The sequence below is a fragment of the Gavia stellata genome, chromosome 3, assembly GCF_030936135.1.
Source record: "Gavia stellata isolate bGavSte3 chromosome 3, bGavSte3.hap2, whole genome shotgun sequence".
Taxonomy (NCBI): domain Eukaryota; kingdom Metazoa; phylum Chordata; class Aves; order Gaviiformes; family Gaviidae; genus Gavia; species Gavia stellata.
In genome coordinates, this window is record NC_082596.1 from 55231585 (window position 1) to 55256201 (window position 24617).

At 41.4% G+C, this 24617-nt stretch overlaps 1 protein-coding gene across 1 annotated transcript in view; it reads right to left on the reverse strand.

Annotated features, from left to right (window-relative positions):
* Window positions 1–291: 291 nt before the first annotated feature.
* EPB41L3 (erythrocyte membrane protein band 4.1 like 3) overlaps window positions 292–24617 on the reverse strand; it is a 104712-nt gene continuing 80386 nt past the window's right edge. The window contains exons 13-23 of the mRNA XM_059835969.1: window positions 21326–21892; window positions 17263–17316; window positions 15326–15361; window positions 14420–14611; window positions 8334–8456; window positions 7440–7829; window positions 6238–6369; window positions 5696–5794; window positions 4502–4582; window positions 4124–4240; window positions 292–2870 (exon numbers count right to left, since the gene is read on the reverse strand). Coding sequence (XP_059691952.1) covers window positions 4130–4240; window positions 4502–4582; window positions 5696–5794; window positions 6238–6369; window positions 7440–7829; window positions 8334–8456; window positions 14420–14611; window positions 15326–15361; window positions 17263–17316; window positions 21326–21892 — 1785 coding nt within the window. The 3' untranslated portion in view covers window positions 292–2870; window positions 4124–4129. The remainder of the gene's footprint in view (window positions 2871–4123; window positions 4241–4501; window positions 4583–5695; window positions 5795–6237; window positions 6370–7439; window positions 7830–8333; window positions 8457–14419; window positions 14612–15325; window positions 15362–17262; window positions 17317–21325; window positions 21893–24617) is intronic.

Below are 24617 nucleotides of genomic sequence, written 5' to 3' on the forward strand. Positions count from 1 at the left end.
TCACAATTGCTGTGATTGCTTGCTATGCCCATTCTTGCCTGCTGTGCAAAGCCCTGCCTGGCCATCCTGGTACTTTACCTCAATGGTGCAGAGCAGCCAGGTCTCATGGGGCTGAAGCTGTGACTCCAGCTGCAACAAGTGAGGCTGTCTCCTGTACTGGGGTCTCTGTTGGTAATGGTGCTTTCAAATATCACGATATTTGATGGTTTGTTTTCTAAGCTGCTTTACGTTGAGAAGCCGGACAAAGACCAACAATAAATGAGAAGAGACGGAGACAAAAGATGGTTGGTAGAAACAGGCAGGTGTTCTTTATTTCATGTGGCACAGCATTAGGCAGACAACCCAAGAAACAGTTTCTAACAAAAACCAAAGCTATCACTTCCAGGAACCATCCCCAAGCAAGGGTCTACTGCCAACAGTAGCACTGAGCTGTCCTTGCCCGTCCACTCTCACCTCCTCATAGTTTGCATACTCTTAGGCCGTATCTTAGCTGTGAGCGTCCTTTCCAACGAGACTAACTTCTTACGACACAATATCTTTAGACAGCGGACATACTGTGCAGTATCACCAAAGTACAATCTCCTCAAGCCATGCTAAAATATAATGCTAACTCTGGAGAGAAGGCTGTGCAATTGCCTCGCGTCTCTCTGAGGTAATACAATGCTGTTTCCTAGCTGACAACATGAGGGGCACCTGAGGGAAGATCAATATGGCTTCAGAGTCTATTTTTGAACTCCTGATGCAGTAGCGAGAACCTGGCATGCGGTCTGCTGAGACACAGGGCGAGTACCTCCTCCACCCCCGGCTGCCACCAGGCGCGGGCAGCACCAGAGAGCTGAGCCAGCCGTCACCGAGAGGGCTGAGAACATAGATGCTCTTGGACTAGGAGGAGGAGAGGTCAGTCAAAGATCACAACAGACCGTAATCTTTGCGTTGGTCATTGGGCAAGGGGTAAGCAATGACGGCAGAAGGGGGAGTTGCATCGTTAGCACTCTGGATTAAAGGCATGAAGAATGGCTGGTGGAAGGAAGATGTTTTAGAGACTAAGGGCAAAGCTTTAAAAGCCTTGGTATATTACTGTTAATTATTATCTACAGGTTATTCTCTCTATATATAGTATTTTTCTTTCTAAATTAAGAAAATAAACATTTATTATCAAGTCACTGGGTCAAATCCTGCTCTCCACTGAAGCCAAATCCATTGACTTCAATGTGAGGGAGTCCCATGTAAACAATGATGGGCAAATTTGGCCCTTTATGTCCTGAAAAGTCTGCTTGTACTAATTTCTTTCAATCCTGCAAGGAAATATGGATTGAAGGGTGAATTAATCATTACGAATTTCTCTTGAACTACCAGGGGAGCATCAACGAGATGTGGCAAAGGAGCAAGAAAAAGGGACAGGTAAGTAAGTGCTGCTTGAAAGAGAATTTTATCCATGTTTCACAGCAAAAGTACAAAAAGAGAGTGGATCTAGATCAAGCACTACTGGCCTTTACTTTCTAAGCAACCACAAAATCCTTCATTTAGGTTCAGTGAAACGGTACACAACCAGAGAAAACATAAGGAACCAAATACTCCTTTTCCTTTGCAAACATCACATGCCCAAAGGTGAACGCTGTCATCCCTTTGGATGCTCTGCTAACTCCAACTGTCTGCACAGTGCAGTGTCAGCCGCTGAAGACGAAACGTGTCTACTGTGCAGATGAGTAAAACCTGTGGTGTCTTACAAAGGTAACTTAATGTTTCGAATATTAAAAAACACCAGGTGCTTTTAGACACAGAACAATACGATTTTGGATGCATTTACCACTTTTATTTCACTATGCAGAAACATACATTCACCATGTGTTGTGATGCAGCTGACAGTGTAATGGATGCTATCCCTTCAGTGGGTATTATAGCTGGACACTAACGAGTTTTCAGTGGACGTTCTGTACAGGTTAAGGCTTGACTCTGAACTAGATAGTAAATGTTGACCAGATTCTCAAACAGATTTTTTTTTTCTTTTTTTTTTCCTCTGAGAACAAAAGGGAAATCAATAGAAAACCATCACGGTTATTTCAGATTAATTATTTTCTAATGCTGCAAACTAAGTAAAATACAGATTTTTTTTCTCCAAAATAACTACATATAATTTACAAGGTTAGGATCTGTGAAGGGTGACTGGAAGCTGACTCTGAACAATGCTGACAAAAATCATTAAAGTTAAGATACTAAAATCATTGCTACCTCATAAGGTATTCAGTCAGGTATACAAAGCACACTTTGTAAGCATTTAAATATTTTGATAAGAGTAAAGATTCATCATCGTTTATCGGGCAGTAATAAAACCAGATGAAACAAATGTAAGATTCAAGTTGTTTACTGAATAAACTGTGTTATTGGCACATCTAATGTGTGGTAAAACATTATACACAGTACCTATACAGCTTCTAGCATTTGGGGGGTAATCGTCATTTACAATATCCGTAAACAAAAGGCTTGCCACCTAACAAATTTTAATTTGTTTAGACTTTCATAAACTGTGAAAGGCATGAACTGTTTATGTGTTACATGAGATCACTGTTTATATTGTTTATGAACGTGCAGGTATAGCTGAAAACTTAGACATTTTAAGAAAATTAAAAATGCTGCTTTTCTGTAATTTTATCGTTGCTTCATGCAATATTGTTTAACTGCTGCTGATTCAGATTGCTTTCTATGGGAAGGTATCTCTGCCAGTTTCTTTATTAACGGTCAAGATCGAGTCTTCTGTACTGAAATTTTCCATAGACAGATACAAGTCAGTCAGATTGGAACTGAGACTCCATATAGGCTCTCGTATTCCTACTGGTGTGCACATCTGGATTCACACGCAATCTAGGTTATTCCTGCAGGAAAGAGAACCGAGTTCATTATTTGAAGCAACTACTCTCTTGCAAAAAAGATTTTGCCTATTTGTTCGTGTAACAAAAGCTATTTGAAAATAGCATCATTCCAGTATAAGCAACTTGGCGCAAATCCAAAGTCTACTGATGCCAGTGGAAATAATTAGTGACATAAATAGACTTTTAAGCAAGCCGCATTACGTTGTCTCTGAAACACTTAGCAGAATACCACAAGAATCACAGTTACTCACTCCTCAGTGACTGGTTCCATCTTGCAAATAAATAACAGATACTGAAATTCAGTTTTCTTTAGGACCTCTATATCCAAAAGCAGGAGAGCAAAACAGCTTCAAAAGGTGCTGTGCATCATACTCTGTTACTTACACCAAATGTCAGGGAATATATACTGTTTTAAGAATAAGATGCTGCTATTGATTTAAACATATCAGACAAGCACCGCTTTTTTTCCTTCTGCATACAGCATTCAAAGCAATTTGTGCAATGGTGCTGGCATTAACAGCTTTTGCATAGCAGGTTAGTATGCATGACATGTTTTTGCACACAGAGTAAGTATAGTAATATTAAGACGTCTGTTTAGCCAGCCACAACTGGAGAGCATGCCTTTACTGAAAAAAAGCTTGCCACAAGAAAAGCTGCACTGTCATCTCATCTTGATAAACAATGCTGCTTTACAACATAAAATGTTCTTTCAAATACAAGAAAGCCAAGACATCGAACTACTGACACGCTAATTCACTGGGTTTAAAAGAAAAATCAAAAGCAAGTTGGACCATTTCTTTGCAAGTTAGGAATTTAAGCTTAACTTGTAACATATCTGCACGGGACATTTAGAAAGCAGCTGTAGGATTTCCCCTTGGCATTTTTAAACAAAATGCATACCTTTAAGAACAAATTATTTTTGTTCTTAAATGACATAAAAGCAGACAACAGATTTTTTTTTACTTCAGAATTAGAAAATTAGACTATATCAAAGCATGGACAACGAGGACTTTCCAGAGAGCCAACAAAAGCAAATGAGTAGTTTCTTTTTCTCCAGCTGGCACCATTAAATGAAGAAAGACATTCAGAGCTGAATGTGGTTTACATTCAAATAACAGAACTGATAACCAGCACAAATGCAACTTGCAAATGCCAGTAAGAGAAAGCAAAGAGTTAGAGGTGAATCATGGTAGGAAAACAACCTTTGCAACATGCCAGGCCAGTAAATGCCTAGGAAAATCATCTAGTCCTCTTACCTGTGATCAATCCTCCCCATCTTCTGGTGTGATTTCTGTCTCTTTATGTACCACTACTTTGGTCACTGACATGTCAGGGTGCTGCTCTTTGGCTTCTTTAATTGCCTGAGCCAGCGCCTATCCCAAGGAAACCACAGAAGGGCAAAAACAAAAAGGAGGTGGAACATGCATGATCAGTAGCAAGGTGGAGAGATTCATGAGATATTACACAATTTACAAATGAGGAATGATTAAAATATGAAATATACCATCACTGATTTAACTACGAATCCAGTTTAATTTAAGGCATGCCAGTATGAACGGTATCTTTTAAAGCAATGTTTAGAAATGTTCTCTTTGGCAGTCTTCAGGGTAGCCTTTAGCAGCTATAGATTTTACCTGATCATGATCAATATCTGCATCTCCTGTGATAACTATTCGTTTTTCAATTCTTGTCTCCGAGATGCCTCCTTTCACAGTCTAGATGGAAGGGACAAATACATGTCAGTAACTTACTTTAAAGAGTGCTGCTGCTCATCCAGAGAATGATCAGTGCAGGAACCCAGACGTGACTGGACTGAACTATCTCAAACAGCGCACACAGAGGGGACAACCCTGAACTGCAACCAGAGCAGCTCTCAAGTTGGCCTGCTCTGAATGGACTAGATGACCTCCAGAGGTCCTTCCAACACAGATAATTTTATGATTCTAATCAATCTGCACACGTGTCAGAAGAGAGGTTTCTATGTCACAAATGGCAGGTATTTATGGTAAATTCATCCCATGAAGAAACGAATGGACGTACAGACAGCTCATATTATGACCTAGTTAAGTCCAACTGCAGACTTCAGAAGGACATACAGGGTGGTATGGCCTTTGTATAGCTCATCTACTGAAGGGTGAATTTCACTGCAGAAAGATGAAAGCCTGTCCTCAGTGAATATTGGCAGAAGCACTGTCACGACACTAAGAGAGTTTCTGCTTATGAAGGAACTGTTATTTAGATGTTATCTTGGAGCTTGGAAGATCCAACATCATTTGTCTGTGCAGCCATAAGCTTTCTGTCTGGCTGTGGACAAGTTCCTTAGGGTACCACCCAGCAATGCAACCATGGCGTCTGAGCTGAGTGCTTGTCATGTCATGACTACCTGATACAGATTTACTATGTGCTTTCAACACTGTGCAGGGATAATAGTTCAGGACTAAAAGGCAGTATAGTCATGTCAATGGAGCCTCATGCTCAGGCAAACTATTCCTTCCTGGCTACCATATGATGCCAACATGGCTACACTGCTCCCAGTTCCAGACAGTATTTGCAGCTAACTCAAGTATCTCTGCACAGCAGCGTTTTGGGGTTGCATAGACATACCCTAAGGGTTTATGACTCTCAGGACTCTTGTCAAGTCCTTGAATGATGCATTAATGAAGTCAGTATAGCCAAAGACAGCTGAATGAAGACAGCTACCCAAAGCAGACAGGATTTTGTGCAGAGAGTATAAGCATGCATCCACATTTTAAAATAAACAATAGAATTGAAGTTAAGAAAACATACACCCCTGTGGAAAAAAAGCTGCTTTTTTTCTGAGGACTCACTTTGGTGATATGTGTAGTGGTTGTAGTGCTGGTGGTTTCAGACGTGATAGTTTGTGCACTCATCAATACACCCGGTTCTGAATCGGCACCGCAATCCACCTAGGGAACCAAAACAGAAAACCAGACATCAAAAACATGCTCCTGAGCACAGGGAGGCAAGAACTGGATTGGCTGAACTTCCCTATTTCTACAGTTCTTCATAAAGTGAGTATCTAATAGTAGGGACGTAACTGCTATTACAGTGATCATGTGTCAGTATTTCTCTCTGCATCTGGAGACTCCCCTTCGCTTCTGGAAGGACAGATGAGAAGCTGGGGCTCTGAAATCTGTAGTTTCATCAATGTTTTCAAAAGATCCTACACCAGGACATGAGAGTCACCCTCAGGTAAGCTATACTTACATACATCCTCCTCATGCTAATGTTTAATACTTGAACAGCTTAGAACAGTTTACACTAAGGCATACGCTGAAAGATGGATGAAGAAACATGGGTTCCTTAAGGCCATGTTAAATTAGACCCTGGGTTTTGCAGAATTTCTTACCTGAGAAGACTCATACGTAATAGTTTTTGTTTCTGTATGGACTACTGGCACTTCCTTTGTTGAAATTTCAAGGTTTTCCCCACCAGCAGAAACACTACTGAAACTGATAGTCTCAGTCTTCACAACTGGCGACTGTGTGAACAAAAAAAAAGGCATTGGAACATTTAGTAATGTTTCTGGATTTCTCAGAATGTTTTTTTTGGCTTGGGAAAAGGAGGGGGAACAACTAAAAAGTGCTCTGCATTTTAAAAAAAAAAAGAAAAGAGAAAATTATCTTCATTATAATGGTACATACACATATATAATGCTGGCAACATTTAGCACTATCCTGGATTTCATGGAAACAAACTCCAGAAAAGATGTAAACAGTACAAGAGGCAATGGGCACAAACTGAAACACAGGAGGTTCCCTCTGAACATCAGGAAACACTTTTTCACTGTGAGGGTGTCGGAGCACTGGCACAGGTTGCCCAGGGAAGTTGTGGAGTCTCCAATCCTTGGAGATATTCAAAAGCCATATGGACATGGTCCTGGGCAACTGGCTCTGGGTGACCCTGCTTGAGCAGGGGGGTTGGACCAGATGACCTCCAGAAGTCCCTTCCAACCTCAGCCATTCTGGGATTATACATTTTCTTAAAATGACAAGAGAATGAATCCTACTCAGGCTTAGTCTTCCATTCAGCTCTCAGAAAAAAAGAGCTAGAACAAGGGTTTTTTAACCTCTCTGCAAAATAATTCTTGAAATTCTGCCAAAGGGGCTAAGTATGCTAATGGGGATAAGGAACCTGGGTTGTTTAAGACACAGTATGCTTATTTACAATCGTACCAAGCATGGAAAAATAGGCATTTTCTGTCTTTGAGGACATGTGAACTTTGCCAATCTTGACGGACTTTCCCAAAGAAGATGCCAGCTGAATTCTTGTTATCCACTGCATAAAAAGTCACCAAATGAGGTATTTCTCTGTAGCATGGAAAGCGCTTTTAGGGAAAGTATGCATGGCATTTTGTCAATACTGGAAATCAGCAACAAGCCTTGCAGGTGCCATGCAAGGAGGGAATAAGAGGAGAAACAAACTGCTCGCTGTAGAGATGCAATCATACAAGCTTGGTACACTTTGCTTTCCACGAGAGGAATTAACTTAGTCCACTACTGCCTACATTTCCAATTCAGCACAGACATGACCGATTTAATGATGAGTTACCTCAAAGTGAGGTTTTTTTTCCAAAGACTCTGAAAGGTGGACTGTTGTCCTGTGCTCCTCCACCTGCTCACACGAAGCAGCAGCAGCGACTCCTTCCTGTTTGGTTAGGGCTTTCCCAGCCTCCTCCCTTTTTTCCTCCTTCGCCCCCTGAGTCCCAGCAGAGCCCTCCTTCCCTTTCACGCCAGCAGTCACTGCCGACGCTGCCTCAGCCCGGGCATCCAGCGCAAGTCCGGCCGCTTTAGCAGGATCCCCGCTCGCACACACATTCATCCCTTGTCTCTCCTCAATAACCACTGTCTCCTGTACAACCTTCTTCACTGTATCCTGATGCGGCTGAACTGCTTGCTTCATTTCACTGGAAGTTATCTCCCGAGATGTCGTGTCTATTCTCTGCAGGGAAGGAGAAAAACAACCCTCAGCGTCAGAAGCGGACAACACTACTTGCAATAGCTCCTCAGCTTAATGTACTGTGAACATAAATAAAAAAACGGGTATTACATTTTGCCAATTTATATCTCTCACATTGTATGGATTTTTGCTCTCAGGACATTATCAGAATAGTAGAAATGAAAAACAAAGCAAGAATCACAATTTTTAAAAGTGAAGAGAAATGCCACAGTGTTTTTCCTGGTATTTTTGTGTGAGTTTTATAAAGGCAAAATACAGCACCCCGCAAAATGACCAAAATAATGTGAAAGGAGACAAAACCTGGGTTTTTTTTGTTTTTCTTTTTGGTGACGTTTCTGTTGTGGTCTATTGTAACAAAGGAAAAGGCACACCAATACATGCGTTAGTTGTATAGGTTCCATGTTATGCATAAAAACAGGAAACAAAAGAAAAGCAAAAGTAATCAGTGTGCGGTTATAACGTTGATGGAGGGAACTGAACAGCCACCTGAGCCCAGCTATGTGAAGTAGAAGTAACCCCTCCTATGAACTCAGTCGGTTTTCTGGCAGACTCTATTAAACTGAAGATATCTGAACCATCCAAGGTTTTTTCACCAGTGGACTGTTTAGTCTAAATAGACAAAGAAATGTAGAGTCATACACAGAAGAAAGGCAGACCCACATGCACAGACATATTAATTGCCAAAACTGGAGGCAGAGACGGAAGGAAGGGAGAGAAGGTCGCAGGGGCACGGAGAGGTTGGAAACAGGAAAAGAATGGGAAAATAAATCAGAGCAAATTCATAATGGCTGTAGTAAGCAATAGTTACAAAGCATAGTTGTTAGCGTTGGCATTTTGCTTGTTCAAGCAAACCTTTTTTTCCTTTTATTAACAAGCCACAGCAGCAATACTACATTTCAGAAACATGGATCTTTAAATAAACCAGAAAGGTTGAAGCCTTGTATAATGTCTGCTTCAGACTGTGAGACGGACTCAAAGTATGAGGAAAAAAAAATAAGCTGGGTTGGCTGCTGTCAACATAAAGCCAGGCAGCAAGAGAACCGAAAGGTAGGGTGGTGTGAGGGGATTGCCTAAAAGAAGTCATGCTTTAATCTTTAAACCGTGGCATGAAATCAAAGCCACTTGTTACCACTACTTTTGACGCAGACGACTCGGTAACATAGTGAGCAGTAGCAATGGTAAATGGCTGTTCTCTGGAATATCTCCACTCAGACAGGCTCTTATCTCTCCGGGCAAATGCCCCTGCTTTTACAGCTTCACTGCCAAGGTGCTTTTCTGCTTTGCCAAGCTGCAAGCTTCCCAGTGTACCATGTAACTGCAAATCCTGGTCCATCTTTAGTGTCTTTTTCAAACTCTCCTCTTCAGGACTTTGCAACTGAGATTCTGCTTCTTTTATGGGTGTCAGAGAGTCGGACAGCTTTCTTTTCGTGCTCTGCACGTCGGATCCCCACCTGGCTTTCTCATCAGTGACAGGCTCGAGGATTTCATACTCGGCCACTACCGGAATGACTTTCACAGATTCTTGCACTTCCCTTTGCATTTTTTGCAAAGCTTCTACTGAAGGCTGTACTGCTTTCTCGCCCTCTTTAGCTTTACTTGTCATGGTTACAATTTTCCCGGAAACAGTATCATAGGACTTTCCTAGGGTGAACATTTTCTGCTTATTCTCCTCTTTGGATTGTATTTCACTTTCCAAGTCCTCAAAGCTCTGCATTAGAACGGTACTGGATTTTAATATCTCAGGTGGAAAGGCAGTTTTACTGCTCACAGTCACTACTTTGTATGTCAGATTTTTTTTCGATTCACCATCAACTACCTCAGAGGGTATTTTGTCTATAATAACCCAATCCTCAGTGCCCTATATTTGAGATATAAAAGCTAAATTAGAATATCTGAAGGTTTATCTCTAGTTCAGGAGCACTAAAGTATGAAGACTTTTAAGAAATCAATGCTGCCTCTTCTGAAAGCATGTAGTAACTTTTACCATTGTATCTCTTGGAGCAGTTATCAAACAAATAAACAGCATCACCTTAGGCAAAGTATGATTCCTTTGTAGATTCCCTCCCCTTAGATGCCCATATAATGTGGACACAAAAAAGTTACTTTTGCCACACTATTTCTGTAGTAATTGGAAGCAGGGTAGCATTTTAGTGCATCATTTAAAATGATGATCGGAATCTTCCTGAGGTTAAAAATCATATATCGCAATGGTTCATAATGCTACAGTCAAAAACAAATTACAAAAAGAGGGCAAATGAGCCCATTCAACTATTCCCCAGTTGTGACAAATACACTGTTGATAAGGATTTAGAATAGTATGCATTTGCACATAGCTGTGGCCTGCATTGAATTTCCTTGTTTTCATTAGAATAACACCAACCCTCTTCAGCATTGTTTAAATTGAGTAGTACAACACGGTAAACGCTACACTACTATAGATAATGAACTGAACTTAATGCAGCATCTTTTTTCCTCTTTATGCAAATATGCTATGTCATTTGCTTTGGCTATGCAATCAGCATCCAGTTATTTGACCTTAAGACCATAACTTCTGTATTTAACTAAGCAAATGTGCTAGTTTAAAATCAAATGAATTAAAAATAACCTCTAGGGATGATGGGATACTTTTCTGGATAATGATTTGATGAGAAGTAGCCAAAGTGCCAGCAGATTCTCCTTCCTGCAGCTTCTTCTCTATCACACTTGGCTAATAGAAAAACCAATAAGAATACAAAGTTCACCATCACTCAGCATAATCTGAATTCACTTGACAGTATAAAGGAAATTCATTCTAATTACAGAAGTGCCCCATTCATCATAATATTCTCAGTGAGGTTTATGCTGGAAAAGCATGCACAACTTCAAACAACATCCACAAACAGCACTGTGCAAGTAGATTTCTATCTAGCAGAGAAATCAGTCTCTATCAGGAAGCCATAACGTCCGGAGGGGACTAATTCCTCAGAATTTTGCCCCCAGATTACATCTCTCTGGAACTTGTGAAATAAATAAATAAAAAGAAGTGGCTTGGAACAGAAATAAGATAATAAAATAAGAAATCATTGCCAGTCTATCAGACTGCATTTCAAGAAAGTATTATTTGTTTTTACCTGCGATTCAAGGAATGTAGTACCTCCCTTCTGCAAAAATATGAGTGTTTCTGATTTTTCTTTTTCTTCTTTGGTCTAATGTCAGGGGAATAAACGGTTTTAGTAAATGGAGGGTATATAGTCCACTATACTTTACAACAGCTCATCATATTTCTCCACTCTACAAATTATTAAATGCATGGTAAATTAGGAAACAGAATTAAACAAAATAATTTTAGAGCAAAGAAGTTTCCAGTAAGAAATGAAATCAGTGTCTCTCTGTGATGAATACAAAGCAGACACAAGCATACTGTTTGCGTAGCAGGAAAAATAGTAAATTGACTAACAGCAGGTGTGGATGCATGTGTTCATTTCATCTGTTATTCATTTAACTGTGCCTGGTGACAACTTCCATGGCTTCCACCACTAGCCTAGAACAGGTCCCTCCACCTTCACCCTGGATTTAGCTCTTTCCTGCATTTCTTTCCCTGCTGAAGCAGGCAGATGGTGTACTCTGCAAAGATTTCAGCTCTCCTTTTCTCCTTACAGGTACAAGAGGTCTCAGAGTCTTGTTCCTATGCAGGTAGCTAACTGTTACTGTCTTACCCCTGTAGCGTGACACCAAAATCCTCCTCACTTTCATCCCGTCAGTGCCTTCCCAATGTTGTGAGCACAGTAAGAGTATCTCTGCAACTTGACCAACTGGGAAGGTTTTAAGTGTCGGGAAGACTCAATTTCCTAAGCCTTTCGAGCCCAGCTTCTGGGCTGGCCACCTTTTTCATTTGGCCAGAGCAAGTAAGCCCCGGCAGAGCAAAGCGGGTTTCTTGCCAAACCCCTTCTACCCACTTCAACGGCTACTGTACTCATTAATGACAGGCCAATGGAAGTACTATGACTGGCACGATAAAAGGGTACTGTTTTAAATATGTATACTCCATGTACTCAAGAAGAAAGGTAGACATTTAAAGAAAGACACAAAACTAGGAACTAGAGAGAGAAAGGGAGAAACGGCTCATCTCCCTGACTGCAATGAGATGCAGAACTTATTTATAAAGTGCTGGTTTAATCCAATCCAGGTCAGACTCAACTTTGTCAAGCAGTTTGTTAATATGATGGCTTTCATGTTCTGCAGCTATCTGGCCACTGTTTTGGTAGGTATTTAAAACTGTATTTTTCATAACTAAAGAAAAACAAAGTATTTCCCCTATTATTGTAAGAAAACAACTGGTGACTAGCCAGGCTTAAAGTCAAACTGACCGAACACACACAGGTGCCAAATGCTCAAAGCACACATTTTGAAAAGGCTTATTTTCCCTTCTGTTCTTGTTTTAGTATATTAAAGAGCTACAGGTAACAGCACTGAACACATTTTTAAAGTGGGTATGCTAAGTTAAACGTGTAACTTCTTTGACTAGAAGAAACTACTACATAACGCAGTTCTATGTGCTCTCTATCCTGCCTGCCTCCACATTTCTTAGTAGACATCAAGGTGCTGATTTTGACCTATGCATGGCTTCAGGTTCTTCCTGAAAAAATTACTCTCTCAGGAGGACATGTGAAATGACACGATCCCGCTTAGAAGGATCGAAAAGGATGGTGAGATGTTATCTACAGCAGGGGCCCTTTAGTGCCACAAGTCACCTCAGTTAGGCTCTGATAGCTCCAAATCCACTCACATTTTTCCACAGAAACACCTTCATTTGGATGAGATTCTGTGGGACAGCTGTAGTTTACTTAGATCCATGTAAGACATAGTAACTGGACATTGCTTTTGAGCAAGTCCTTTTCTTCCAGTAAGAGAAGAGGTACCAGATAAGGATAACTCTTGCACTTTTCCTTTCCAAATGAATGGTTAAATTCAGATGTGTTTCCTCAGGGTGAAGCCTTCATAACTGTGTAATGCTTTGCTACTGCTTGTGCTTTTTAATTCAAAATTGTTATTAATTTTCTGAAGTAATAAAGACATGAAATGAACGGGAAGGGGGGGGTTATAAATTTGCTTCACCTGCATTCCTCTGATTCAGGCTCAGCCAGCCAGCCGCTCCCTTTTCAACAGTTCCTTACATCTTTAACACGTTAAATGCACCGTGTTCATTACACTTAGAGTTTTACTCTCAAGAAAGAAACCCTGTATTTTCAACTACAACCAAACTAACATGGTCGTAGGATCTATTATGATTCCTGAACAAGGCAGTAGGAGCAACATGAGGACTCCTCAGCACTCTCTCCAAAAAGTAAGCTTTGGGCACCGAGTCTGCTTTTTAGGTATTTTATCCAACTTGATGGCCACTCTAATGCATGTCTGATGCCTGTATCAGCCACTAGTTAGATGGGTATGATGTGGGAGAAGAGGAGCTGGGGCCTTTTTCTTGGCAACATCCCTTTCCCTAAGAGGAGAAGTTGACATGTGCTATCTGTGTGTCTCCAGGGATTCCCTTCCCCAGGGAGCTGTGGGTCTGCTATGCCAACCTCTGAGGTGGGAAAGCAGAAGACTCTTTCATATTACACTTTCCAGCCAATTTTTGCCGAGTTCCTTACAACATTACATCAGTGCTGGGGGGGCAGAAGCAAATTTTACAACCATTTATCAGTCTGTCATGCTAAAAACAAGCGGTAACCATAAAGATGATTCCTGTGAGACAGAAACCAGACATCCATCCAGAATAGGATAAAAAGATTAACCTTTATGCAGACCATACAAGCATATTTCTTTTTGCTCCACTGGATTTAAACCAAGACTCCCTGCTTTTTTTGAAGATCAATGTATTTTACAGCAACATGAACGCTCCATTATTACCTCTACATCTCATTATCTACCTACAAACTAAATAAAAGGCAGCTTTTTAATTGGCAAGTTTCTTGCAAACACTTCAAGACTGCACAGTGAGTTAAGGTTTTTTTCATGCGTGCACACTGCATGAAAACGCACACACTTAGCAATCTGCATTGGGTCTTCAACGAAATGGTATCCAGCAGACTGCAACAACTACCAGTTCCCTGATGGAACTGGCCAAGGAGGTTTAATTATCATCATTATTTCCTCCCCGCCTTCAAAGGCTGAGAGACTTCTGCCCTTTGCTCTGTATCTTCTTGTCAAGCTTGGTACCCCCATCCATCCTGCTACACTGCTGCTCCCAACCAGTCACCATCATTTAAATTTGCTCTCCATCACCTTCATGGTTTCTTTCACGCATGGCTGGACTTCCTCAAGCTCACCTAACCTGTAAGGAAGCCTGCATTTCACACCCTCAGAGAGGCCCAATTCTGCCACATGGCTTACAGTGAATTTCATACTCCTAACTATATATATAGATAGAGATAGAGATAAGGTATCTGCTCTTCCTTGCATGTTTGCTGGTAGACCCTGAGTCCTGAGAAAAAGGAAGCACCTGCAAGTGGGGAATGGCCTCTAATCTACTGAGAGCTATTACAAGCAAAAAAGAATATACAAATACATAATGAAGCCTTTCAGCTCACGCTGACCTCTTCAGGCACTAGTGGTTCAATCATAGGAGCTTCCTCCTGCCTTGCTGCAAGCCGAACGGGAGATGTGGAAAGCCTCTTCTCCCACTCATTAGACACAGTTGTTTCTGTGGAGGTTTCCAAGAAGGTGCGTTTCAGCTCGCTTATATTGGTCTGATGTTTCATCAGATCTTCCTGGGTTTTGTCTAGGTCCTGGACAGTTTTAAAAGAATAGAGCAGTTTGTAATACATCCTAAGCCAACTAAATATTAGAGCCAAAACACACAACTTGGTTAGTAAAGAAGGAAGTAACATCTCAGGGAGCCGGGGAGCACAGCACTAACACAACACTCTGTGAAAATGTGGCATTTTGAAAGATAACAGCATAGCATATCTTGTACAAGTGAGTATAAAAATACTCTTAAAGAGCTTATTCATATCACTATAATTTACACCTGATAAAGAGGCTTCAAACAAACATACATATGCGCGTGGATGCACACACACATACGTGCACGCATATATATATTTATAGTACAAGTTAGAGGAGTCATCATAATCTGAGAATAAAAATATCTATTTGATTTATTAGCAGGTGGGAATACACAGTTCATGCATCATAGTGCAGATTCACAGTTTACCACTAAAACTAACACACATGTACGTACATGCACTGGTATATACCAATACCAACCTCTAACATAAGATTACTATGTTTGACATACACATTTTCACCCTGTATTCGCTTAATCAGACTATTCTGAAAGAAGTGAAAAAGAAAGGGAAAGGTAAGGGACACAGTATTGAAAGGATACAAAATGCTGTTTCTACACATTTCTTCACAGAGTACTGACAATAACATGCTGAGAGAGGTGAACACCTCCAACATTGATACTTAAGCAACATCTGTGCCTTTCGTTTCTGTACCTGTGCCTTTAGATCTCCGTCTTCCTCTTGATCCGACTGCCAGCATGAGAAAGATTGGAAAACAACACCTTACCCACTCGTATGGCCGAAGGCTTTACAAAAATGAGTGAGAGGAACACGCTAGGTTAAAGTCACATTTTCTCTATGCTAAGGGCTTAAGCAGGAGTAGACACGCTGGTTGACTTTGCACGGTTCTCCTAACTCAGAGCAAGCCTCCTCTTTTCAGACTTGTTAACTGTCAACAAAGGAATATTAAACATTTTCCTTTTATAAATATCATTGGTGCACTCCATGTTCCTAGATCGCTATTTAGGGAGCAGCAGTTGGACCTTCTCACTGAGATCGCGGCTGGTTTAGGACCGAAGGGCAACAGCAAGTTCTTTGGAAGTCCATAATCCCAGAGTTTAAACATATGACATCTCCTGGGCCACAGGCAAAGCTTTGCATAAACTTGCCATGGGTAAACGACCCGCAACACTTTCTACAGAATGAAGCACATTCGATCTGCTTAAAATGCTGTTTCCTTAGCCCCAGTCCCTTTCTTTATTTATAGAATTTCATTTCATATTTAGCCGGTATATATTTTTTCAGGATCTATCTGCAGTGGTGGTCTTCTGGAATGGCACACACATCACATGCACTTCAGCTCACATTTTCAAAAGCAATGCAATATGGACTGCCCAAGCAGCCCTGTTTCTGAGGGCTGAATTTTCAGATGGCAAGTATACCACACTTTTTGAAAATCAGGTATCCATAAGGAAAACTGAGGTTCACATCATCTTCTCCCCTACAACAAAGATGGCAGCTAGGGAGATTGTCATGCGTTTTTGATTAATAAACTGAACATTTTAAATGTCACGGTTTTAGGATTATGTTTTACTTTCTGTATGGCTCAATGCCTGAAACCACACAGTGCACGAGGGACCTCAAACCATTTTGTGCTCCTGACTCGTCTCAACAGACTTGATGTTGTTGCTCCGTTTGGATTCTTCTCATGCTCATGCCACTATTTTATGGTTAATTTTTCATATAGTCCTAATGAGTCAAATGACCCATGGGAAAATCTTTATCTGTTGATTACTTTATAACTCAGTTCAAATCTATTCTATTTACAGCCAAGGCCCAATTGTCCTGACACATCATACGGACACTTCTTCCTTGATGATAATTTTAAGAGTCTGAAATATTAATGAGATCCTACTGAAAACCTACAGTAGTGTTTGTGGTAAGGCTCTGTTCTACCAGATGTCAGACCAAATTCAGTTAATGTTTGCAGCTGCAACCATATTAATTATGAAAGCATTATATGCACTTCACTGGAGTCACATAGGGTTGAATTTGCCTGCACAGTCTATACACCATGTTGTGGATATGAGGCTTCTCAGTGCGAAGAAAATCGCCATTTTTTTACGTTCCTCCTCTGAAGACAATACCTAGACTACTGGTGGCAATACGTGAAGATGACACGTGACATTACATTCAAGGAAAAACGTAGATATTTATAATCTGGGAACACTTTTATTCAGAAAATTTGAAAACTGCTTTTTACTGACTTTTTCCCCCTCTCTCCCTCACACAGGCTGCAGATGATAAGAGCAAACAAGCAAACTGAACAACCCAGGGCACAACCTGTCCAGCACGACCGTCCCAGGTGGGCAGCACTGGCGTGGGTGACACTGCCACCACCCCGCTATCCGCACAGCACAGAGGCCTCGCAGTTTCCAAACCAAACACAGAAACAGGAGGAACCCGTAGGGAGCGCGGAAAACTCAACTCGCCGAGCAAAGCTCTCGCACTCGCGCGTACGCACATGCACACACGCGCAGAGAGGGATCCTGAACTGCAGTAGGAGACATGCGGTTTGGCACTCAGGGTTGGGAAGAGACGAGGGAAAACGCTCTCCCCTGCCATAACTGGGTGCTGGCAACTGTACAAACCTCGGTGGCAGTGGTCTCACCATCAGCTGCAGTATCCGTCTGCTCACTGTCAGTCTATTTGGTTAGACAAGTAACCGGGTCCCAAGAGGAAGGCAGGAATAAAGAATAAACCCAGCTCATCAGTACACGCGGCTCACACGGGGAACTGTTAAATTCAACATCCCTGCAAACTGCATTAGCATTGCTTTTCAAACCACGCACAAGTCAAAGAAGCAAAATAAAATGCTATATTAGTAAACAGAACAGACTCAGAGGAAGACTCGAGGCGTACTGTACACAGTATATGGCTTTACTGGAACAAATTTATAAGCCAAACAAAACATTACTGGAAAAGCGTTATTTGAATAGATTTTTTTTTCTTAAGAAAGCCAGGTGGCTTTAAAAAAAACTGGGGAAAAAAAAAAGTAATATTTTCCAAACAAACTTTTCCTCCCATAATGATTTTTTTTAAAGAACATTATTCATCAAACTTTTGTTCTAGCCAATATGGATTAATGTGGTATTTGACCTTTTATCTGGAGGGGGAAAAGATAATTTAAAAAAAAAGGCTACTTTAACAGTCACCTGACTTTCAGCCCCTCATTTGTACAGAAGTTGTTTTTGTCTCCACATTTATACACCATGAGGCTGTCTGCATTACCAAGGAGTTCAAATAACCATACCCCCAGCCCATCTACTGTCTGTCTGTGGAGTAACGGTAAGGCTCAGATCCTACTTGGTTCCAATAAAGAGCAGCTGATATTGTTAATGATAGTAAGAAGAAAGAAAACCGCCATTAAAAGAATCAAAAATACTTCTCATTCCATTTAAGGATATGAATGAAAGCAGGAGAAAAATAAAAGTAACTCCCCCCCCCAAACACTTACTAGGTACAAATGATAAAAACGAAACAAAGCACAGCATTGCACAGACTGATCTATCCCTGCTCTGCTCGACACTGTGAAGAACATTTTAGTGGTGAACGCAAGTGTCGAGATTTAATAGAGAGCCAAGTGTAGGTTACTACAGGCTGAGAAGAGAGTTCAAACGACTATTTTTGATGTTATTTTTGATGTTATGCAAGCTTATGGAAAACTAGTAAGTAAAGAAAGTGCTCCCTACTGCTCCAGATTGGCACATCCAAGATGTTTTAACACCAGTGAAAGCTCTGGTTTTGATTAGTGATTTTCTGTGGTCCTTAGACAATCTAAAGTAACCCAGGCAGGTAATCTAAAGTTAGGACAATGCATCTCATCCTCAAATCACACCAGTATGAAACAAGAGAAAAAAGCAACCTACTGGTGGATGGAGTATCAGTCTTAACTTTGAATTTCCTATCTTCTGTAATTTTCTGACAACTCCACTGTTTCATAAAACTGCTTTTTGGATATTTTTTCATTGCTTTGTTCTCTATCATTCCTTCCTTTGAATAATTTGTATTGCTTGTACGACAGGCAGAAGAATAAGCAGGCATTCTGGACTATTTGGTAAGTGCATGAATGCAAGTTATATGCAATTTTTCAAGCAATAAGCACTCACTAGACAGACCGCTTTTATTTTTAAATGAAATTGTAATGCCAAAACAGTATACCTAGCTGGTCAAATAGCTTTCACTAAAGTGTTAGAAAATTGTTTCTTTATTAGTGAAGGATCTCACATCTTTATAACATTATAAGCAATTGTAAAGGTATGGCAATATAAAAAAAAAATTCTATGCATTGTCACTCCCATTTAAAAAAAAAAAGAGGAATTAATGAATCTAGGCATTTAGTCAATAGAAATATTAGCTGCTAAAGTACGAACGCAGAAGCTAATGAAATCTAAGCGGTGAAATTCTATCTCTGACTGCATGGACTGCCTCCAGATGCACTGCTCAAGGGAGAAAAGAGCTCCACGAGGTGTGAGATTGGTTTAGCGTACTGGTTGCAGCCTTCTGCATCACTGTACACAATCTTTTGTGAACTGGGGGGAAAAAAGGTTTCTATTTCTTTTACCATAACAGCAATGAAATCCTAAATAAGGCATAAAGTTTGCTTTATTGCAACATACATGTTTGCTAATAAGCCAATCAACAGCCATGGAGTCAAAGTCAGCATTACTGAGTTCCTTGAAATAAAGATCTGGGGTTATTGCAGAGCAGGGAATGGCAAATTAAGGTTGAGCAAGGCAGGTTTCCTCTGGAGTGGAGAGTAAGAAAGGTTGGGCTCAACTCCGAGACGGGCTGTAGTGCAGCTGTTGGTGGGGCTCATGGGCGTGCGAGGGATAGAGCAGGAAGGGAAGGCAGCTATCTCCTGAGATGCTGCGGCTGCAACCCCCTCTAACTTGCAATCGTAATTGCTGTGATTTGTTTTGCCAACGTAATGCAGACATGCCCGAGTTTAAAACATATTCACTGTCATGCAATATTTTGACCAAGAAATACCCCCTGGATTAGGCACAAGTCTGTGTTGTCTGCCAGGAAGCACCACCGGAGTAATCACCCTCATAAAAGAGTGACATTAAAAAGACTATTTTATATGTTTTTATGCTCAATACTTCCTAACTTTACTAATGAAAAGAAGTGCTCATTTCTGAAAGAGGAACAGACCAATGTATTACATAAACACTGCCTCGTTATTGCCTCTGGAGCTGGCACTGTGTTAATGCTGTTATTGCTATTAGATTAATCCAAGTGCAGAGCTAATGCAAATTGAGACCTAAATGCTATCTCAAAATGAGGACACGAAATGAGACAGCAATGTTTTGGATGCCTTTTATCAGAAATTGGACATTATTATTTAGTTGTTAGGCATCACAGAGCCAAAAGCATCTAAAGAGAGTGTTTTTACAAGATAAATTGATGCGACTTCTGGCTTTCCATAAAAAGGAAATTAAATCATGCACCGAGTCTTGCAAAACCAACAGCAGCAGATTACACAGATGTTTAGATGCGCAAGCTGGTTTATTGAAGACAACTACTGCAACGGCATCGACAAGTGGCCAAGACGGCTTTTTACAAACAGCCAGCTAGTCTGTGACTATCCAGTCTGGGGTTTTTTTACATATATAGAAAAACCGTATTTTCCATTTGAAGATGATGGGGAAAAAGGAAAAACGAGGAAAAAATGAACTCATTATTTTATTCTGTTAACAAAGAATAACTAGGCAGCAGCAAAAACTGAGATGCCAGTTACTGTGTTACTTAATCAAGCAGATTCCTTTACTCCTTCTGGATATATTATCATATCCACAGTTCCCAGAGCCACTGTGGACTCCTCCTGCAATTGGTTTCTCTGCCCGTGATAACCCTGGTGGCTTGAGACATCGTTTTTGGCAGTGCTAATATAACACTGCAAATGGCAAGATGGCCCACATGGCATGCTCCCCCAACAGCTGCAAAACAGCTGTCCCAATCTGGCCTCTCACTGACACATTGGATTTAAGCACAGGAAAACATTTTAATCTGCAGCAGAGATGGGATCAAGGCTGAAAATCCAGATCCAGGTTTTGCTGGACCAGAAAGCCTTTTTTGGGCTTGGGCTGCAGTTGATGGCCTCTTGCAAAAAGCTGACTCCACCTGAATTTCGAACACCCTGAAGTTGGTGAGTGTGCCCATTGTTATTGGCTAGCTATTTATATAAGTGTAATCTATAGACATACAAATACATACGCATGCATATATAATTATGCAGGAAATTGTACTTAATTCCCACTATTTAAATAACTATCCTAACTTTAGTATAAACTGATAGGGGAAGAAAAGCTCTTGGTGGGTTCAGATATAATACTTCAGAGCTGATCAGTGGCAATTTGTTAAGTGCAAGTCACTTCGCATCAGCCAACACAGTTCAAACCAAGCCACTTCCCGCACAGTGTTGTGCCTAACCCTGGGCCCCAAGCTGCACTCCCAAGACGAGAAAAAAAGAAAAAAGAAGAAAAAAAACCAACCCCCAAACAAAAAAAAACCCCAAACCACCCCTTCTAACATATCAGCACAGACAGAAATGAGGCTCTGAAAGTAGGACCACTATTGCAGCAATCTAACACTGGTTAGGACTGAAGCACTGAACACGAAAAAGAGTGTGTTCGATGCCGAGGTACACACCTCTTCCTCTGAACTGTCACTCAGGTCATTGGCAAGTGAGGCACTCAAGGAGGCCGCCTTGGGCTCCAGGTAGCAGAGGCACATAGCCAGAGGAAAGGAGAGAGTGAGGGCATATGGCACTGAGAAAGAGGCAGAGAGCAGAAAGAAAAAAATGAAGAGGAAGCAAGGCACCAGGGAGGGGGAGCGGATGGGAAGGTAGTGCTGCACGCTGGCAGGCAGGAGGTTGGTTTCGGAGAGGTTAGGGAGCGACAGGTAGCCGTCGTCATCCAGCAGGGAAGGAAATGATTCTGGAAGTTGCAAGGAGAAGGAAAACAGCGTTCCGCCTCTGCCAGCTTTTTGCTTGTAGCCGAAAGCCGCACCTTGCTCGGCGGAGCAAACTCGCCCCTTTCTGTCAGAGTCTGGCTCCGACTCGCTGTGCTTTGGAGCGCTCTCTTTGGGCGCCTCACAACCTAACGACTTTGTTCGAGCGCTCTCCTTGCATCTCCTGCGAAGCTTTGCGGAAGATGCATCGGGGCCAGGCTGCAAGGATGGCGAGGGGTGGCGGGAGTCAGTGCCAAGCAAAGATGGCTGGTGACAGAGAAAGAGCAGCAAACAAGGCGCAAAAGCAAAAGGACAAAAAGAAAACTGTAATTAGTTAATTTTCTTCCATGATGATAAATAATATATATATATATATAAAAAATTATAAACAGTGTTTTAATACCACAGCTTTCCACTGAGTTAAATGGGGCATATTCCCATGCCACACACCACAGGTATTAGTGAATCAGGGTTACAGCTTACAAAAGGCAACTTCTTGATTCAGCTTTTGTCTAGTCATCTGCAGCACAGGATTTACATAAAAACATTCACAGCCATATGTGGAATTTCAGGTGCTGCCAATTTCCACTTACTGTAAGAGTGGCTTCAGATCACAAGGAGCTTTCAAACATGAAGTACATGGAGGGCAACAAAGAAACGAGGGACGTATTTCTAATACCAACACCGCTTGTGACAGCATTCCTGCAGTCAGGAGGAGACTCCGTGGGGGCTAGATGCTTCCCATCTATGCCCTGGACAACCTCAGCAGCAATAATTAAAATGCTAAAGATTTTAAAACTATGTGTCCAAACTCCTCCATTACAATATTTAAAAAAAATGCTAGGTCCTAAACCTAAATCAAACACATTCTGGTTTGGGGGGGCATAAATCCATACACCAGCTCTTACTGATGGAAAAAACTGTACTAGCTTGATACCTACCCCAGCAGCCAGCTCCTCAGCACGGCTCCCATCACCGCCCAGGCTGGCCTCCGCACAGCCCTGCCCTCACCTCTGCCCACCACGAGCCGGAGCAGGCAGTGCCGGGGGGCTGCCCCCCCCCCGGCCATGGGCCCTGCTGACCGTCTATGCTGCGCCCACTGCTTCGGCAGCACGTTGAAAGAAGGGAGCAGCGGGTTTTGCCTAGGCAGACCCTGCGCTCTCTCACTGGGGATCTGAAGTGGGGCTGACCAGAGAGAGGTCCGTGCTCCACACAGCCACATCTCCCCACAGTCAAAAAGTGACTTTACCCACAGCAAAGAGGAAAAAAGTACCCAATGCTTTTGCTACACGTTTTACCACAATGCAAAGAATATCAGCTACCAACAAGCAGGATTTGCTTTGATACGCCGCTTGTAGGGCATTCAACCAGTCTCTAAGGTCATTCGAGAACAAAAAATTGGTAGGTGCAGGAAGGTGATTCAGCAGGAGGGGTGGTCACGACTAACTGACCATCACCTAACACATTCCCCGTGGCCCGCTCTTTAGAAGGACAACAACAGCCATCGCCACCAAAATACCCCAGTACAACAGACCTGCCATGATGCTGACGGATCAGAGATGTTTTGGCCAAAGCCATCTACGTGCACATAGCTCAGGTGACACACTGGCTCCATCACCAAATCCTAAGTGCCTGAGCTGCTCCACCCACCATGCATCTCCCTGAGGAGCTATAAAAGGCACTTCATTCCCACTGTCACTCCCAGCTCCCAAGAGCAGAATGACTTCAAAGCCAAAACAGCATTTGCCTGTACAAGCTGGTGCCAAATCTGAGCCAACAAGCAGGATCCAAGTTTTAGACACAGGTTGCACCAATGCTAGCTACTAAGCCCAGTCTCTACCAGGTATATTAATGGTAGGAATGGCATTTAAGCCCAATATTGACACAGAAGCGTTCCTTCCTCTCCCCTTAATATTTTGCTTCTCTCTCTCTCTAACCAGAACAGTTAAAAAAAACAATCTAACACTCCAGGCAATTTGTATTCCTGAATTAAACAACCAAAACCAAGTCTAACTTCAAAGTGCTTACGAATGTCTTCTTTATGGGCTTAATGCACTAAGCTCAAGCCAAAATTTAATGCTGACGGACTCACAGGACTTTATATGAGCTAAATACACAGAACTTCTTTTCATATTGTAAAGGCAAAAAAGCCAAAGTAAATTTATTCTTTGCTAATACAGACTATTCACTTACTGACATCGTTGCCGTGTTAATGTTTAGAATAACTTCTGGTACTTAAATATGGATAAAACAAAGAAAAATCTCTTAGTGGAAAAGTTGAAAACCTACCTATAAAATTTATATACCCTTAAAAAGGAATTTGATTTCAAATTTGTCCTGTGTTTCTTGAGACCCTATTCTCTTTATACTGAAGGATGAAGTGCTAGCATGCCCAGTGGAAGCAGGACTGACATCTCTATAGGCTTACAGAACTGAAGCTCTATTAGCAGATGGTTTAAGCAGAACCCACCTCGCGGAGGGAGTGGGGGGGAGCTAAAAATTGTTCATTTGTGCATGTTTAAGCACCATCAAAATATTCTCCTAAAAATATCTTTCACTATTTCTAGCCATATATAAGGAACAGATGATCTTCGAAATGCAGCTGATCTCTCCATTGACCTAAATTAACAAACACTTGGAAGAGAATTAGTTTCTATTGGATATTTTCTGCATATTTGATTTTCACCAATGTTTTGCCATGCAGAAACTAATGGAGTTTCAAGAAGACCCCAGTTAAATTTTACAGAGTTTTTTTTTAACGCTACAATTACAGTCCACACTTTCAAAAGAAACTCTTTTCTCATCTGCAATTATCAGTAATTCAATTTGGTTTTGATTTTTGGTACCTTAATTGCAACTCTTTTTGAGGACTTGATCCTTTAGATATGTAGCTCATTGTGGCCTTATACGATAAGACTAGAAGTTCAGATTCTAACATTTGCATGCATGACAGTGTTGTGGGTGTAACAGTATACATCAACCTTTTTCCTCA